This window comes from Sorex fumeus, unplaced genomic scaffold (assembly GCF_029834395.1).
Source record: "Sorex fumeus unplaced genomic scaffold, SorFum_2.1 ptg000030l, whole genome shotgun sequence".
Taxonomy (NCBI): Eukaryota; Metazoa; Chordata; class Mammalia; order Eulipotyphla; family Soricidae; genus Sorex; species Sorex fumeus.
In genome coordinates, this window is record NW_026606087.1 from 28,056,902 (window position 1) to 28,075,263 (window position 18,362).

General features: G+C 39.4%; 1 protein-coding gene across 22 annotated transcripts in view; it reads right to left on the reverse strand.

Annotated features, from left to right (window-relative positions):
• DLG2 (discs large MAGUK scaffold protein 2) overlaps positions 1 to 18,362 on the reverse strand; it is a 1,600,462-nt gene that overhangs the window by 668,550 nt on the left and 913,550 nt on the right. For 21 of the 22 annotated variants that reach the window (XM_056115953.1, XM_056115951.1, XM_056115947.1 and 18 more), the window contains one exon: positions 2,545 to 2,714. In XM_056115953.1, the coding sequence (XP_055971928.1) occupies positions 2,545 to 2,714 (170 nt within the window). Of the gene's footprint in view, positions 1 to 2,466; positions 2,480 to 2,544; positions 2,715 to 18,362 lie in introns of those variants that run through there. The other variant, XM_056115967.1, reaches the window with a different exon arrangement.

The following is an 18,362-nucleotide window of genomic DNA, read 5'->3' on the forward strand; positions in this document are numbered from 1 at the left end:
AAACCAACCAGAGCAGGGATAGTACCGGTGACAAAGACGCTTAAAAATGTGTTTCTGTTCAAAAGGAGGAATTTTGGCTACCTGCAGTCCTTAGTTTCTTTGCAGACTAGCATTTTGGTGACTCAGCTATCGGAGAAATATGAACAAACGGCAATGTAATGTTGTGTGCTTGAAATAAAGATTTGTCTTACGATTATAATGAATGATTGTTGCTTACTGAATTATGAAAATAGCTATTATATATACCTACATCACTGTCACTGTCCTCCCATTGTTCATCAATTTGTTCAAGCAGGCCCAGTAACACTTGTTACTGTGCTTGGCATATCCAATACATCACGGGTAGCTTGCCAGGCTCTGCCGTGCGGGCGAGATACTCTCGGTAGCTTGCCGGACTCTCCGAGAGGGGCGGAGGAATTGAACTCGGGTTGGCCACGTTGGCTGCGTGCAAGGCAAACGCCCTACCCGCTGTGCTATCACTCCAGCCCATATACCTACATAATAGAAGTAATGTTATTTAACTTTAAAGCACCTTCAGAATACGATTTTAGGATCTGATAAAATGGTAAGACTCTTGCTCTATATGCAGCTAACCCTGATTTAATCCCCAGCACTGCACAGGGTCCCCCAAACATCACCAGAAGTTATCACTGAGCACAGAGTCAGGAGTAATACCTGAGCACTGCTGGGTATAGCCAATCTCCCAAATTTTAAAAAAATATAAAAAGAAAATAAGATTTAAATAAATGCACAGAAAGTATTTTCCTCATTATCACTAGGTAATGTGGTAAAGGAATGGTTTATTTTTCTTCTATATTTAAATCTACAATTTTTATATTTTTGAGTTTAGCCCAAGAGGGGTCTCTGAGTATTTTCATTATATTTCCAAACTATTGCAATGAAGGTTGAAACTCTATGTACCAGAAATACTACAAATAATGTGTATATAGTTAATATTGTCTGGCAATCAATTTGTGCCCACCACTATTTCAAATTCCTATAAATGAACTCACTAATTCTCACATTTCTAAATGTAGGTATTATTATTATCTGTATTATGTAGGTGGGAAAATTAATGTTCAGGGAGGTTAAGCAAGTTACCTAATTTTAGCTCCTGAGTCCAGAACAAGGATACCAGCATAAGCACTTTGTTTTTGGAGTTTGCATTCTTAATCAGCAAACTGTTCTGCTCATTATGTACCAGGTATTAGATATATGTTTAATTCTAACAAATCCCAAGTAACTGATGCTATCAGTATGATTGCCATTGAATCATGAGGAATTGGCTCAACAAAAGTCATTCTGATAATAAGTGGCTGAAGTAGACTTTCAAATTCAGTCTGACTCAAGTCTGAGATCTTAAACACTACCCACTGTCTTCCAGAGAAAGGGAAATGCTTATTTTATTTCCATTGCATTTGCTAATAGATCAAATAGGTTTTCATGGAAGGAGAAATTATTAACTAAACCTATAGTAGCATCACATTATAATCTTCTACAATAGTTAAATCACTGTTAAACTAATTATTAGATTGTTCTAGAATATCTCAAATTCCATCAAGCTAATATCAAATGCCAATATTTTGAAGAACAATGCTGAAAAGATTATTTTTAAAATGAATATGATGATCCCTCCCACTAAAATTTACATGTTTTCTCCAATGTTACTGCAATTACCTTGAGATGTGAGAGCATTTTTAAAATCATTTTATTTTGACTCCTGCAAGTATTAAATACTATTTGATATAGTTGGGTAGAACACATGACCATAGCAAAATCAAAACATATTATATAAAACTATAATAAACTATTTTAATTATTATTGTTCACATTTCTATTGATTATTTTATTTTTATTTTATATTATTTTTCTTTTTATATTATTTTTATTTTATTTTATATTATTTGATTTCTTTATTTGGGCTGAAGCAATAGCACAGCTGGTAAGGTGTTTGCCTTACATGAGACTGACTTGGGTTCGATTCCTCGGCCCCTCTTGGAAAGCCCAGCAAGCTACTGAGAGTACCCTCATGGCAAAGCCTGGCAAGCTCTTTGTGAGGTATTCCATAAGCTAAAAACAGTAACAAGCCTCACAATGCAGATGTTACTGGTGCCCACTTGAGCAAACTGGTGAACAACGGGAGGATGTTCTACAATGCTACCATTTGTATCTGCAAACATAAAAAACTTCATATTATTATGCCAACCATGTCATTATAACCCAGTGAAATTAAAACTTTAGGGAAAAATATGTGTTACTCTTGTTTATAAGAACATTCTTGCATAACTCTATCTTTTCTATATTGAGTCAGTATTTAAAGCATTGGTTTTGTAGAAACCGTCTCAAAATCTCTTGGTTAATATTATAGTTGGAATTACATATTGGGTGGCAGTTTGAAAAAAGCATGAATTTAGCCAAATGCCTAGTGACTGGCATTCTTGTTAATATTAATTCTATTACTATTACCTTTAGGCCCTTTGAACAGAATTTAGGCAAATGCCTAGTGACTGGCATTCTTGTTAATATCATTTCTATTACTATTACCTTTAGGTCCTTTGAACAGTTTGATTTCCACTACTGTCTCCAAAATGGGTCTCCGTCTGCGCACGTACAGTCGAACGATAGAGCCCGCCTCCTTGAGGGCTTCCACAGCTTTACTGTGGGAAACCTCCGACACGTCCACTTCATTCACCCGTAGGATACAGTCATTGACCCTGAAAGAAGGAAAGAAAGCTGGAGGTAGGTCATGGCCAGGGCTATTGCGCAAGTTAACACGGTGAGGAATATGACCTGTATTTAAGATGTGGAGAATAAGCAATTAGCAACAAAACAAATTACATTTTGAGATATATTAATTTACCTGAGGGGAGGGGGCTGCAATAAACAGAATGGAGCCTGGGGAAAAAAACACTTTAGGTTCATGTTCTGGCCCAGTTAGCCCACTCATAAACACGACCAGAGTCCAACTCAGGGAAGGATTGGAACTCAACCAATGGCCACCTTCAAACTCACTCAGTTTGCATATTATTACGCTACTGAAAATTTGACTGACTTCTAGAGTAATTTGTGTAGGGAATCTAAACTAACTAAAAAAAGTTGACCACCTAGCTTTGCCTTTTCTTACTTTCTCATTCTTTCTCTCCTCTCTTTCCTCTTCTTTCTCACTTTCCCTCCCTTCCTTCCTTCCTTCCTCTTCCTTCCTTCTTCCTTCCTTCCTTCCTTCCTTCCTTCCTTCCTTCCTTCCTTCCTTCCTTCCTTCCTTCCTTCCTTCCCTCCTTCCTTCTTCCCTTTCTTTTATTTTTCTTTCTTCCTCTTTTTTGAAATATATTTTTTAAATGTATCCACCTTCTCTCGTAAATTCAAATGTGATTCCAGCTCTTTATGGATCAGTGTTTTGAGACTACAGTGCCAAATGCTCCATCTTCACCAGATTTCTGTTCCTTTTTTAACACTACAACTTTGGTTATGTCCCATTCTGAACTCCTGTTCACTCTGAGTGTATCTGCAATCACATATGCATAATAACAAGGATATATATGCTAAGGTTTTTGTCATTTGCATCATTATTTTTCATTTTGGGGGGGAGGTGAAGTGGAGTTTGCTAAGTTCCAAGTGTTAAGAGGATATTCCTGGCTTTGAGGTCAGAAGTGACCCCTGGCAGTGCTCAGGGGATGATGAAGGTGCCATCTGAGGCCTTCTACATGAATCCACTATACTATATATTTGGATGGTTCATTGGAATTGTTTGAAGAAAGAATGCATTTGAATGCTTCTCCTTTGTAATTTTTCTTGAATTATTATAATACTGCTTATTAAGTACAATAAAATCATTTTAGAAACACAGAAATATAAAAATGTTGAAAGATAAAGAATCTGAGGCTTAGTTATCTAAAATAAGCTTGCTAGTTTTCTAGAAATTTAGCTTTCTGGTTTTATTTTTTCATAAGAGAAAATCTTAGACAATTTTGCTCTAGTTCCCTTGAACACTAAGAATTATGATACATTTTATATTAAACTAATTTTTGTCATGGGAAGAAATAATTTGAATTTTTCGGTTACTTTACATATTATGTGGTCATGAATAGCAAATAATTTGCATTTAGTTAGAGCTTGATTATAGTCCCTAAAAGGACCCAGTCATCCCTCTCTTGCTCCGTCACTGATCTCTCTTTTTTCCTAAAACACAAAATTTCCTATTAATATAACGATGGCTTTTCTTTTTTTTCCTGCCTAATTAGCATATGGAGCAATATGGGGCTGGAGCGATGGCACAGTGGGCAGGGCATTTGCTTTGCACTGGGCCTACCCCGGTTTGATTCCTCCGCCCCTCTTGGAGAACCCGGCAAGCTACCGAGAGTATCCTGCCCGCATGGCAGAGCCTGGCAAGCTCCCCGTGACGTATTCGATATGCCAGACACAGTAACAACAAGTCTCACGATGGAGACGTTACTGGGCCCGCTTGAGCAAATCGACGAACAACGGGAGGACAGTGCTACGGTGCAGTACAGTGCTACTAATGTCAATACTGAGTCAACAAAGATTTGTTTTTCTCACTCTGCACATCTATTTTAGTGTTCCCCATGTCAGCTTATATGTGGCTCAGAGAAAAAGAAATTCAGAGGCCATTCTTTTTCTTTCTATTTTTTTTCTTTTGGGATCACACCCAGCGATGCTCAGGGGTTACTCCTGGCTCTGCACTCAGGAATTACTCTTGGGAGTGCTTAGGGGACCATATGGGATTCCGGGGATTGAACCTGGTCGGCTGTGGGGCAAGTCAAACACCCTACCGCTTGACTATGGCTCCAGGCCCAGAGGTCATTCTTACATTGCTTCTCTCCCTTAGTACTGTTGCATATTCAGCTCAATTGGAAATGCATATCTTCAGCTTAGCCAGATTTCTTCCTGTCCGTTACTGTCACAATGGTTGACATCAACATCATGTCTCACACAGGTTCTTTTCATATCCTAGTCTCCCTGGATTTTAAATTCGCTCATTAACTTTCAGTTTGTTCTCCGTTCTGTGGATATAGAGCTCCACAAAGGACAAGTTTGGTTGAGGATCCACATTCCATTCCCGTTCCCCAGATCCATTCTACAAACAGTGACTGATTTTGGAACAAATTTGTATGACCCAGAGTCTTCCCATTTCAATATTGAGCTTCTACTTGGGATCACATACATCCAGTGTGACAAAACTTTGAGGTAAGTTGAACACAGCAATTTAAAAGTATGACATGGTACTGCAAATGAAGAATCTTCTATTATTTTTGATAACAAAATCTTCACAATTGCTTAAAAAGCTAAGTTGCAGAAGTTCTTACCTTGATGAAAACTTGACTTAGTCTCAAATCCCTGAACTTAGTAAGCAAAATCCCTTTTGCTCACTAAGTTTCAGTACTATAGTTCATCCTGATAGATTCTATGACTTTATTTTTACGTTTTTGTTTAAAAAGTTTCTTTTTTTGTCTTGAGGCCATGTTTTTTAGTACACAGGGGGTACAGCCAGCTGTCCAGCTCAGGGGACTATGAGGTGCAGATATTATTAATGCACATTAATACGTTTAAGCATACATTTCATCTCTGATTGACAAAAAAAATTATGGACAGCTACTAATTAAAATAGCTTTTAAAATGTAAGCATCACAGGGCCAGCTCCCCTGCAGCAGCTGGTCCTTTGAGAGTAGGTCATTGTGTCATCTCATAAAAATGCAAAAACATAATGTTTACCACAATGCTATGCTTGGAATACTAATCATGTCTTAAAACAGTGATTTCATATAGTGATGTAGCTGTCACTAAAAAAATTTTCTGGATGACACATCTATTCAAACTCTATTCACTGTCCCCTTCTTTTGCCTATGTTGAATCCTTGTCAATGCTTAGGTTGAGAAAATCATAGCCTTAATTGGATGGTTTTTCCCGAAGATGTGGGTAGAATACAGTTTTAATGCAGGAAAAGGAACATTGTGTTCCTGCTCAAGAGGATTGGATTGAGTTGAGGCAGTGGATGAGGTAGGTGACCATGGTCAGCCACTTCACTTGTTAGAACTTTTGTACTAAAGTTTCTCATACAAAAGACTCTGAGCAGGTCCAGTTTTAGAAGAGACATAATGAAATAGATAATATGTTGAGCTACGTGTGTGGAGCGATAGCACAGCGGTAGGGCATTCGCCTTACACGCGGCCAACATGGCCGACCCGAGTTCGATTCCTCCGCCCCTCTCGGAGAGCCCGGCAAGCTACCGAGAGTATTCGATATGCCAGACACAGTAACAACAAAGTCTCCAATGGAGACGTTACTGGGCCCGCTCGAGCAAATCGACGATCAACGGGAGGGCCTTTACCTTTTACCTTTACGTGTGTAAATTATAATATACTGAGGCTAAACAACTCAGAGGTAAGTGAAAAATTCTGTGCTAAGGAATTTTCAGAAAACACACAATGATCAAACACCCATCCCTCCCTCCACCAGTGCACATTCCCTACCACTAATATCTCCAGTATACCCCTCTTTCCCACCCTCCCACTTCCTCCATGACAGACAATATTTCCCATACTCTTCTCTCTACTTAAATCAAACTGTCTGAAAATATTGATTCTTAATTATAGACAGATGATATCATTGAGCTCAAGAAGTCTGAGTGTTGTTACAGGTAGGAATAGGATTCCAACTAGGTTTTTACTGGAATCTTCTCCTTTCTTCTCCTCCCTCCCTCCCTCTCCCATCCCCTCCCTCACTCTGCCTCTCTTCTTTTTTCCATTTTCTTGTTTTAAAATTATTTTATTTTATATTTTTTATTTTTGGGTCACACCCTGCATTGCACAGGGGTCACTCCTGGCTCGTGCACTCAGGAATTACTCCTGGTGGTGCTCTGGGGTCCATATGAAATGCTGGGAATCAAACCCGGGTCAGCCGTGTGCAAGGCAAAAACACCATACCCGCAGTCCTATTGCTCCAGCCTCAATTATTTTAAATTTCACCATCCAGAGTTTACTGTTTAAAACACTTTTAAAAAGGAATGAGAATTGTGGGATGGAGTTTATACTCAAATTCTCAAAATAAATGGGAACAACAATCAAGCCAAACTAGAACACTTAACTTCCCTTCCTCCCAATCACTTAAAACGGAATTTGGCTGCGGGGCTGGAGAGAGTCCTGGAGGTAAGGCATATTGTCTTGCTTGCTGCTGAATCCAGTTAGTTTCTCATCATCACATACGGTCCCCCAGCATCTTCAAAGTTTCCTGAACTCAGAACCAAGAATATTCCCTGAGCTCACTGAGTGAGGCCTGAAGCTCTCTCACCTACCTCAAACAGTGGTGTGGCTAGAATGCCATCGCTATCTAGAGCGAATTTTCTTTCTCTATAAATAGATAAGCTTTGTGAGAAAATCTACTATTTTCATTCATCTAGAAACAACTAATGCTAGCTTCAGGCTCAAGTATTAATTTACCCCACCAGAAAGTGCAACCTTTATCTCATTTTATTGATTTAGAAAGCCACTTATGTACATATTTCCTAACTACTCTGCCCAGATAATTAAGTTGATGTTTTTCATCTTTTCAGAGTTAGGTGTTCCATCAATAAGCCTGCAATATTATTTTATCAACCAGAATTGTTCACAAGGTTAAAAGATTAATTATAATCTCCTGATTTCATTTCCTTTTTAACATTCTGGTATACTACCTTGTTAAAAAAAACTTTAAATATAAGAAAACCTTTTTTCATTAGTATGTCTACAGATTCACATCTAAATTGAACACAAAACTATTCAGTTTACTGAAACATGATATTGAATCACTTAACACGTTATTCTACTTCCAAGGAGCTATAATTTTTAAAAACTGAATAGCTATTCTATTCATAGATCACAAGACATTATTTTGTAACATATCTGTTATTTTAAACATTTCTGGCTATAAGTTTCTTTAAAAAAATCACCAATGCTTTTATTGAAAACTTAAAATTCCTACTAACAAATACTGGAAGACAATACTTGAGGTCTGATTTCTTTTTTCTTTGTAGATATGTAGATTACAACTTTTGAAAAATAGATGCATTCAAAAGCAGTTTTTTGGCTCCATGGAAGTATTTAGGGAATTAAATCTGCCATAAATAAACATATAGTAATGAGTTCAAGACCCAGTGTTCTCCATCACGGCAGCTCTGCAATTTGAGCTGGGCACTTCTGTCTCTGTTCACTGGTATCTTAAAAGAGTTCCAGCCACACATTAAACAAATGTGTGTCAGCACCACAAAAATGGGTGAAAGCCCCGGCAAAAAGAGCAACTAAAATGATGTTTGAGCAGCACAGCCAGCAGGTGCCATCTCCAGTTAGAATGAGTATCCCCAGGCACATCACAACCACAACGTTGTGCCTCTGCTAAGGGGTATCTTCCAAGTTAGTGTGTATCCAAGCAGTTAAAGGACTGCGGCCCTCAGAGGGCATCACTCCCTGCATGTGTAAACATGGCAACTCAGTAAGCCCCAGTGAGTACCAGAGCTTCACTGAGTACTATTCCCTTTGGTCAAACCAACAGTATAATGGAGAAATCACATCAATATTTAATGTGCTGGATGAAATGTGATAATGCATTAAAGGTAAAAAGGTAAAGGCCCTCCCGTTGATCGTCGATTTGCTCGAGTGGGCCCAGTAACGTCTCCATTGGAGACTTTGTTGTTACTGTGTCTGGCATATCGAATACTCTCGGTAGCTTGCCGGGCTCTCCGAGAGGGGCGGAGGAATCGAACTCGGGTCGGCCATGTTGGCCGCTTGTAAGGCAAACGCCCTACCCGCTGTGCTATCGCTCCAGCTCCAGTGATAATGCATTATGGAAGGAAAATCACTAGCAAGGAGAAAATGCTACATGTACTAAAAGAGAACAATTGCTTAAAAATCAGAATCTTAAGAAATAACTACATGGATAATATGTGAATGATAAGACCATAAAGACCATAAGACCATATGATAAGACTATAGCTTACAGTAGTGAAAAGGTCTTTTATTTCCTCATGACAACAATTTTTCTACTGGATCACTATGAGATTCAAAGCTGTTTATGATTAGGTTTCACTCATGCAGTGTTCCAACACCCATCCCTCCACCAGGGTACATTTCTCTACACCAGTGTACCCAGTTTCCCTCCCATCAACCCCCATCCTCACCTGCCTCTATGTCTCTCTCTCTCTCTCTCTCTCTCTCTCTGTCCTTTTGGGCATTGTGGACTGCAGTACAGATATCGAAAGTCATCATGTATATCCCTTTACCTACGTCCAGTACTCAGCTCTTGTCCAACATGATCATTTCCAACTACTATAGTCATGATGGTCCCTTCTCGATCGTACCTACCCTCCACCCCACACAAACACTTGTGGTAGATTCCAACCATTGACCAGTCCTCCTAGCCCATTTTCCTTGGTAAAGGGTCTTTCTTATCTTTCTTAAACCCTAGAGCTACTAAATGTAGATTTAAAATAATAACATGAAATATTAACTCCTCAACATATTATTCAAATAAAGATAGGCTCATCTTGATAGGAAACAGAGAAAAGGAAAACAATAACAACACACACATACATGTAGGAAGTAGAGACTGGACTGAATGTCTTCAGATCATTCTGAACTTTTCTAAGTCAACTGAATTATGTGTGTCTATCTCTTCCTGTTGCCTCTCACAAAGTGCCTGTACACTCAGGATCTTTAAGGTCCATCACCAAAGTTCCCCCTGTATAAAACTTCTCATCTTAAAAATCCAATTATTTCAACTGCCCTCATTAAGTGTTGAGATTAAAAGCATGAGATTCCTATGCAATTTTAAAATTTAAAAATTCTAAAAATTCAGCAATTTTTCAGAAAAGGAAATTAAATTATTTTTGAAACATAAGACAGTGCTACTGTAGTAATATTTACTGGGTCTTTTTTTTCTCTGACAACCATCTCATGGTTGTCAGAGGAATGACAAGTTCATGCAGCTTATCAGGAGTTGGTTATTATCCGTGGAAGATTCCTTTTGAAACTGTTGAAGGGAGGTAACTTTAGACTCAGAGGCTTTGTCTGACTAGAAGAAACAGAAACTTGGCACTTAATATTAAATACAATTTTCTCCCAAATTGTTAAATGGAAAAAATTATTTGAAAGAGCTATAAAATAGGAGATATATGGGCAGGGAGAAAAATCTGTTGGCTTCACCATGGCACTTTTCTGTGTTTCTTGCTCTTCCCAGTATATGGCTTGGTTTTCTGATTCATCCTTGATTTTGAGAGATACTCCAAGTGCCCTAATTAATTCCTCTCTTTGGTATATTTCTTCCATGTGCTAATGAAATGACCTAGCTAATATAACGTGTATATGTTCAGCACTTTGTATGTTTTTAATATCACTTATATTACTTCTATTTACTTAATACTTAATTCAATTTATTTCTTGTCTTCTGTGATATCATCCCAGGCTCAGTCGCCTAGCTCAAAACCTCTCCATTTGTTATCCATAGGAAATTATTCATATGGATGCCAGATTTAGTGAGAAAAAATTTAGGATATCTGGTTAAATTTGGTTTTCAGAGAGAAATAATTACTCAGGTATAAAAAATCCTTTTGCAAAGGATGTTCTTGGTGTGGTATTTGCCTGATAAATTTATATGGGTATACCAAACTAGTTGTACTAAATTGTTATATTTTATTAAAATTACATAAACAAATAGAAAATACACAAATTAGGTACTATGTATTTATGAATTTAAGCATAGTATTGAAAGGTATATGTATTTTATTTACTTTAAAACAGAAATTCAACCTCAAGGAGGTTAATAATGAGAAATAAATGATGTTTAACAAGGTCAATATGAATAGTCCACAGTTGGAAGTCTTCTTCAAAGACTGAGGGAGAGGACAGTTGGGCAAGAGAAGGAATCATTATGACAATGATGGTTGGAAGGGATGGCCTGGATGGGAGATGTGTGCTGAAAGTGGATAAAGAATCAAACATGATGGCCTCATTGCAAACCATAATGCAAAAAAGGGAGATAGAGTGAGAGAGAGAGAGAGAGAGAGAGAGAGAGAGAGAGAGAGAGAAAAGAGGAGGGTGGCAGGAGGAATACAAGGGATATTGGTGGTGGGAAGTGTACACCAGTGGGGAGATTGGAACATTGTATGACTGAAAGCCAACCACAAAAGCTTTGTAGCTGTATCTCATGGTGATTTAATTAAAAAACAAATTTAAAAAATTGATGTTTAAGTTAGGGGACAGAGAAATAGCACAGGGGACAGAGAAATAGCACAGTGGGTAGGGTATTTGCCTTTCATGAAACTGACCTGGGCTTGATCTCTGATATCCCGTATGGTCCTCCAAGTCCCTCAAGAGAGATTCTTGAGCACAGAGCCAGAAGTAAGCACAAATCACCAGGTGTGGGCCCAAAGACCAACACATTTAAAAGTTTAAAATGTTCGGGTAATCTCAAAACTCATGAACTACACGTTCATATTTTTATTATTTTTGAATAATATTGGGATTCATTTAAGAACCAATTCTACTGCTATCACTGGGTTCTTAAGAATCATACTGAAAGGATCAACAGAGTTATTTAGAGGACTTCCAAACCACAATTCATGGGTCTAATTTAGGGTTTCTGTTGTAGTAGTTCCAGAGCACAAGAGCAGACTACTATTTCTATCAGTTCCTTGGCAATGTTGGTTATTCTGAACAGGCACTGTGTTCTGAAAATAACTGATTAAGGCTCAGTAAGGTCATTCTACTTGGCTTATGCATATTTCATTCTAAAATGAATGGGCATACTTGATATCATGTAGCCATTACCACTAGTTATAAAAGTCCAGACTCTGTATTTCATTTCCACAATGTTGCAGCTCTTCCTTTTTTGGAATGATTTTGTAGGAATTCTGGACAAGAGGCCACAGCTGCCACACCATGTGAGACTGCAGATGCAAACCATTTTCCAGAATGCCTTCTATGTCCGGACTCTTTCCTGCAGTAAAGATGAACTACATTGTAAAAGAATAGGGTTTTTTTGCTCTCATCTCTAATTCTGGAGGAGAGTGGCTCGGGTTTATAGAAGACATCTTCTATAAAGAATGTTCTGTTTTACTCCTTCCATTTGACACTTCATTTCCCTTATATAAAACATTTGCTGGACTCACTGAAGCTGTTATCTGGAAAACATGACAACTTTTCATGATGGGGAGAGGATAAGCTATTTCAGGGCCTGTGCTTGGTATTTCAGCATTTCCCCTGAAAAACACAGAAGCCAGTAACAAATTTTGAGTCAGGTAACTTAGGAAGCGCAGTGGGAAAAGAGACATTGGATAGGAATTCCAAACGAGAGGATCATCGGACTGGAGCTTACTTCACCCATTATCCTATACTCTGTCCATGGACACATTAACTTTCCTGAAACGAGATCCTGGTAATTCCCAATAGCTTCCTAGATGGATTTTCTTTCTTTTTTGTGATGTAAAATGTTTTATTTTGAGAAATATGAGTGGGGAGAAATAGAAAAAGATCTATTTTTATATGCCAGGTTAAGTAGTCCCTCTCCGTATCATTTTGACACACCAAACAGTTCAGCTGCAACTTCCTAAAGCAACCCTACCATCAATATCTCTCCCAACAAAATCAATTTCAACATATACAAAATAAAATTTGTGTTTAATTTATCTTCGTATGCTTGAAAACTGAGACACAGTTTCTGATTAGCATGTTTGAAGAGGTTTCTCAAGCTAGTTTTTAAAAAAATACCACTCATGTACTTGCTAATTTTAGCGAAGTTTTAGCCTCACTGTCCTGAGAATCTATCAAACTAATTCCAACATCTGCGTTTTATTGCATCTTGCTTCCTATCTCTCAGACGCTCAACGAAATCCAGTTTTATTGGGTTTGCTCATACTCCACACACAGTTTCAGAAAGGATTTCCTCATAACACAAATCCGCATTACAGAGGTGCTTAAAAAGCAAATACAAGAGAGTCTCAGAAAAAAAAATCCTTGGATCATTTTGGTATTCACAGAGAACATAACACTGAGTAGGGCTTGAATTCTACACATTAGGAAGTACATTTTAATTCATTACCTTTTCTTCGGTATCAGGTACAGACAAGGCAAGCATTCTAGTCTGCCTCTAAGCTACATCCCTGACTTGAAAACACACTTTATTTATTTATTTATTTATTTATTTGCTGTTTTATTTAATGCTTGTGAAATAGGCCCTTACAAAGCTGTTCATGATTAGATTTCAGTCAGATTGGGAGAATTAACATTGTCATAATGGCAGTACTCCCCAAAACATTATATAAAATTCAGCGAGATTCCTATAAGGGTATCTATAAGAATATCCATGACATTTTTCAAAGAAATTGATCAAACACTACTGAAATTCATACAGAACAATAGGCCCCCACAAATAGCTAAGGAAATTCTTGGGGGAAAAAGATAGGCATCAGCTTCCCCAACTTCAACCTGTACTGCAAAGCATTAATGATTAAAACAGCATGATATTGGAATAAAAACAGATCTGCAGACCTATGGAATAGGGTTAAATATCTTTGCACACTCCCTCAAATATATGATCATTTAATCTTTGATAAGAGGGCAAGGAATATGAAGTGGAGCAAGGAAAGCCTCTTTAACAAGTAGTGCTGGCAAAAATGGACAGTTACATACAAAAAAGGGCTCAGACCTCTATCCAACACCATGCAGAAAAGTCAGATCAAAATGCATTAAAGACCTCAACATCAGACCAGAATTCATAAGGTACATTGAAGAAAAACACATTTCTAAAAGGTTGTATTTAACTTCTAATTTTTCTCTACCTATCCTAACCTAGAAATTGATATAGATGAACATATATAAAATTCATGATTATGCATGTTACCATTCTAATTTGATTGGCACTTGTGTTACTGATGAATGTTTTCTGAAAATTTGAGAAATTCCTGGTATGGTAAGAAAAATACTATTATAAACCAGATGTGAAATCTAATCTTGGTTCTGCCAATTTGAACTTACAGAAGTCATCCTCCATCCCTCACACACTGTAGTTTACGATTTTAAAATTATCCTCTAGTTGGTTTTGCACCTCAAGCAGAACACAGTGCCAGTTATTTTTTCTCCCCCAAGGATAACTCTGTGCTTCATTTTTTATTCTCATTTTTATAAATGATGTAAATCATTGCCTTGCTCAAAATGAACAACTAGCCTCCAATCACTACACATTCACATCACAGATTTTTAGAGTTTAGATTTTTAGATTTAGTTTTAGATTATTCCTTCATCCCCATTTATTGTACTAAAATCCTCTTTTACTCTCAATCACCTAGATTGCAAAACCTAGTCTTCTTGCTTCTAACTTTTAACTGTCCTTGTTGCTCCTAGCTTTGCCATCTTATAATTATGATTGCCAGAACAGTGATATTAAAAAATACATTGGGTTAGTACATTCCACTGTTTAATTGTCTTTCTTTGTTCTCTATTGCCTATAGTGGATTTCCACACATTTAAAAACCCTCCACAAAGAAGTTTTTTATTCAAATAAAATCTTTCTTAGAAAACATACAGTGTAGGGGCTGGAGCAACAGCATAGCGGGTAGGGCATTTGCCTTGCATGCGGCCAACCCAAGTTCGATTCCCAGCATCCGTTATGGTCCCCCTGAGCACCACCAGGAGTAATTCCTGAGCTCATGGGCCAGGAGTAACCCCTGTGCATCACCGAGTATGACCCAAAAAGCAAAAAAATGTATATATAGTGTAACTTATAATCATTTGTATATAACAATGGTACAGCTTCTGTAATTTCTGTGGTGGGGAGGGAAGCAGACAGAATAGAGTACAGCCTGTTGGAAGATGCAATGGCTTGGCAGAGGCTGATAAATGGAGACTGGAGATATGAGGGTTCATCATTAGAATGTAAGCGCACAAGATCAGATGACTGGATAAAGAATCTACGATTTTATATATATATATATCTGTATACATATACAAATATATACATATATATAATGGATTAACACTCAGTTGTAAGGAAAGACAAAGTCATGAGATATGCCACTTTGTGGATGAATCTGGATAGTATCATGCTCAGTGAACTCAGTCAGAAGAAGAGGGACAGACACAGAATGATGTCCCATGCTGGGGATATAAAGAGGCACATGAAGGGAATTACAAGTGGCTCAAAGCAGCATAATCTTGTGACTTGGTCTAGGATAGCTTACCATGGTGTTAATTGGGGAGAATTCCTTGAGGGAGAGCAAGGTTGAGAGGTATCCTGAGACAATGGTGGGAGGAAACAGATACTCTATTGATGTTGGAACACTGTACACTAGACACATTATCACCGACAGTTTTGGAAATCATGGTGCCTAAAATAAAATTACAAGCACAGTTTATCTGATATGTCGATGAATTGAAAACAGAATGTGAGAAGAGGGAGGAAGCGTTTTGTTTCAATGTCTCCCTCCATCTATAAACACGAGTAACTTGAGAGGAGTTGCTTGTTTCGCTGCAATTGTTGTTGTATTTTTATTGCTTAGTATGATTCTGGTACAGAGCTGGTACTGAATACATGTTTGATGAATAAATTCGTGAATTTTATAGTGAGGATTTAAGTGCCTGGCGTTTTTGTTGCCAATATCTCCACCTTTTCTTCATCCATTTTAGTGACCATGGTTCATGAGAACACTGTGTCTTCTCATGTCAGATCATTTATCCTCATAAAATAGAATCCTCTAATCTTAATCACCCTAGGAAACAGACTCCCGCTCACAAACATAATTTTATAATATAAAGCGACACTTTGAGATGGCAAGATATAAGCAAAGCGATTAATAGCCACAGTTACCCTCTGTAGTTGAGAGAGATAATAAATATATTGCACATAAAAATGCACATTCAATCAATACTTAACTGAATTTCTGCTACTTTGTTTCAGGCACATGCAGGTACCAGAAATTTGATGAGTGATAAAGTTACTGATAAACCCTGATACAGTGGGTGAAAGGGTGATTTCAAGAACACCACAAATCATACCAAAGGGACAGCAGTCTATATTACTTTCATGTAGCCAAAGTTGCAGCATAAGATTATCCTTCAGGGCAGAGAGATATCCAACAGACTGAGTGGCTGAGTGCATGCTGGAAGTCCAGGTAAGATCCCTGTCACAGAATGGCCCACGAACACTTTCAGCAATGACCCCCAAGTATGGAGTTGGAAGTAGCCAATGTGGCCCAAGGTGCTCTCATCTCAAAGAACATTTTAAATATTTAGAATTTAGGCTTTAATTTCAGAGGAAATTTTTTTATTTGACTTGGAGGTCAATATTCATTGAAAGATATTAAACCATAAGAAAGATTTCAAGGTACAGCCCGCCCCCAAGGGCCCGGGTTCCTCTCTGGGCACGCGCAGCTAGAAACAGCCCCGAGACAGCCGGTTTTCAACCCCTGAGCCGCGTGGGACGGGCACAGAGGCCCAGCTCTGGGCAACAAAGCTGAACGGCTCCAATTCCAACAGGTACAGCCCGCCCCCAAGGGCCCGGGTTCCTCTCTGGGCACGCGCAGCTAGAAACAGCCCCGAGACAGCCGGTTTTCAACCCCTGAGCCGCGTGGGACGGGCACAGAGGCCCAGCTCTGGGCAACAAAGCTGAACGGCTCCAATTCCAACAGGTACAGCCCGCCCCCAAGGGCCCGGGTTCCTCTCTGGGCACGCGCAGCTAGAAACAGCCCCGAGACAGCCGGTTTTCAACCCCTGAGCCGCGTGGGACGGGCACAGAGGCCCAGCTCTGGGCAACAAAGCTGAACGGCTCCAATTCCAACAGGTACAGCCCGCCCCCAAGGGCCCGGGTTCCTCTCTGGGCACGCGCAGCTAGAAACAGCCCCGAGACAGCCGGTTTTCAACCCCTGAGCCGCGTGGGACGGGCACAGAGGCCCAGCTCTGGGCAACAAAGCTGAACGGCTCCAATTCCAACAGGTACAGCCCGCCCCCAAGGGCCCGGGTTCCTCTCTGGGCACGCGCAGCTAGAAACAGCCCCGAGACAGCCGGTTTTCAACCCCTGAGCCGCGTGGGACGGGCACAGAGGCCCAGCTCTGGGCAACAAAGCTGAACGGCTCCAATTCCAACAGGTACAGCCCGCCCCCAAGGGCCCGGGTTCCTCTCTGGGCACGCGCAGCTAGAAACAGCCCCGAGACAGCCGGTTTTCAACCCCTGAGCCGCGTGGGACGGGCACAGAGGCCCAGCTCTGGGCAACAAAGCTGAACGGCTCCAATTCCAAACAGGAGACATTCCCAACTCCTCGCCCAGTGCCAGGGACTCTTTCCGGAGCCGCGGCCGCTAACGCGGCCGCGAAATATTTTCCAACTACATATGCCATAGGAACCATAAGCTAACTTCTTAGATGGAAACTTCTCTATTTTAGCTCAGCCACTAGAAATACAGTTGCCAAAAACTCATAAGCCTATCTTAACTCACACTGCATATCAAGCAGAATAGTAACACTGAACGTGAAGGACTAAACCACACCTCTCACAATGGTAAAGCAACGCAAAAGCCCACCAAACATTCATATTGAAGAGTCTAGCCCAGATGACACCAACAGTACTGTAGTGTTAGACAACCTCTCTGACAAGGAATTCAGAAGGGAGCTACTTAGGATGCTTAGGGAATTAAAAGAAACAATGGAAACCAATGCCAATAGAAGACAAGAGGATCTGAAGGCAGAAATGAGGAAAATGCAATCAGAAATGTCAGACCTGAAAAATCTCGTAGGCGAATTGAAAAGCTCAGTGGAAGGCCTCAGCAGCAGAGTAACAGCGGCTGAGAACAGAATCAGTGAGCTCGAAGATGAAGTTCAGAGACTCTCCCGAAAAGAGCAGAAAATGGAAAAGAGACTCACAATTCGGGAACAGATGGCAAGAGAAGATCGTGATGAAGCCAAGAGGGGTAACATAAGAATTATTGGAGTCCCAGAGGGACAGGAAGAAAACCTCGATGAAGAAGAAACTGTCAAAGACATCATTGCTACAACATTTCCAGAGCTGAAGAAAACTTGTGACCACATTCAGGAGGCCCGAAGGGTACCAGCTAGAAGAAATCCGAATAAAAATACCCCAAGACACATTCTGATCAAAATGACCAAAACCTTAGACAGAGACAAAATTCTGAAAGCAGCAAGATCGAAGAAAGAAATCTCTTACAAAGGAGCATCCTTAAAATTCACAGCTGATTTTTCTGATGAAACCCTCATGGCCCGAAAACAGTGGTGGGACATAGTAAAAAAACTCAATGAAATAAATGCCTCCCCCAAAATACTTTTCCCAGCAAGACTCTCATTCATAATAGAAGGAACAACACACAGTTTCACAGACA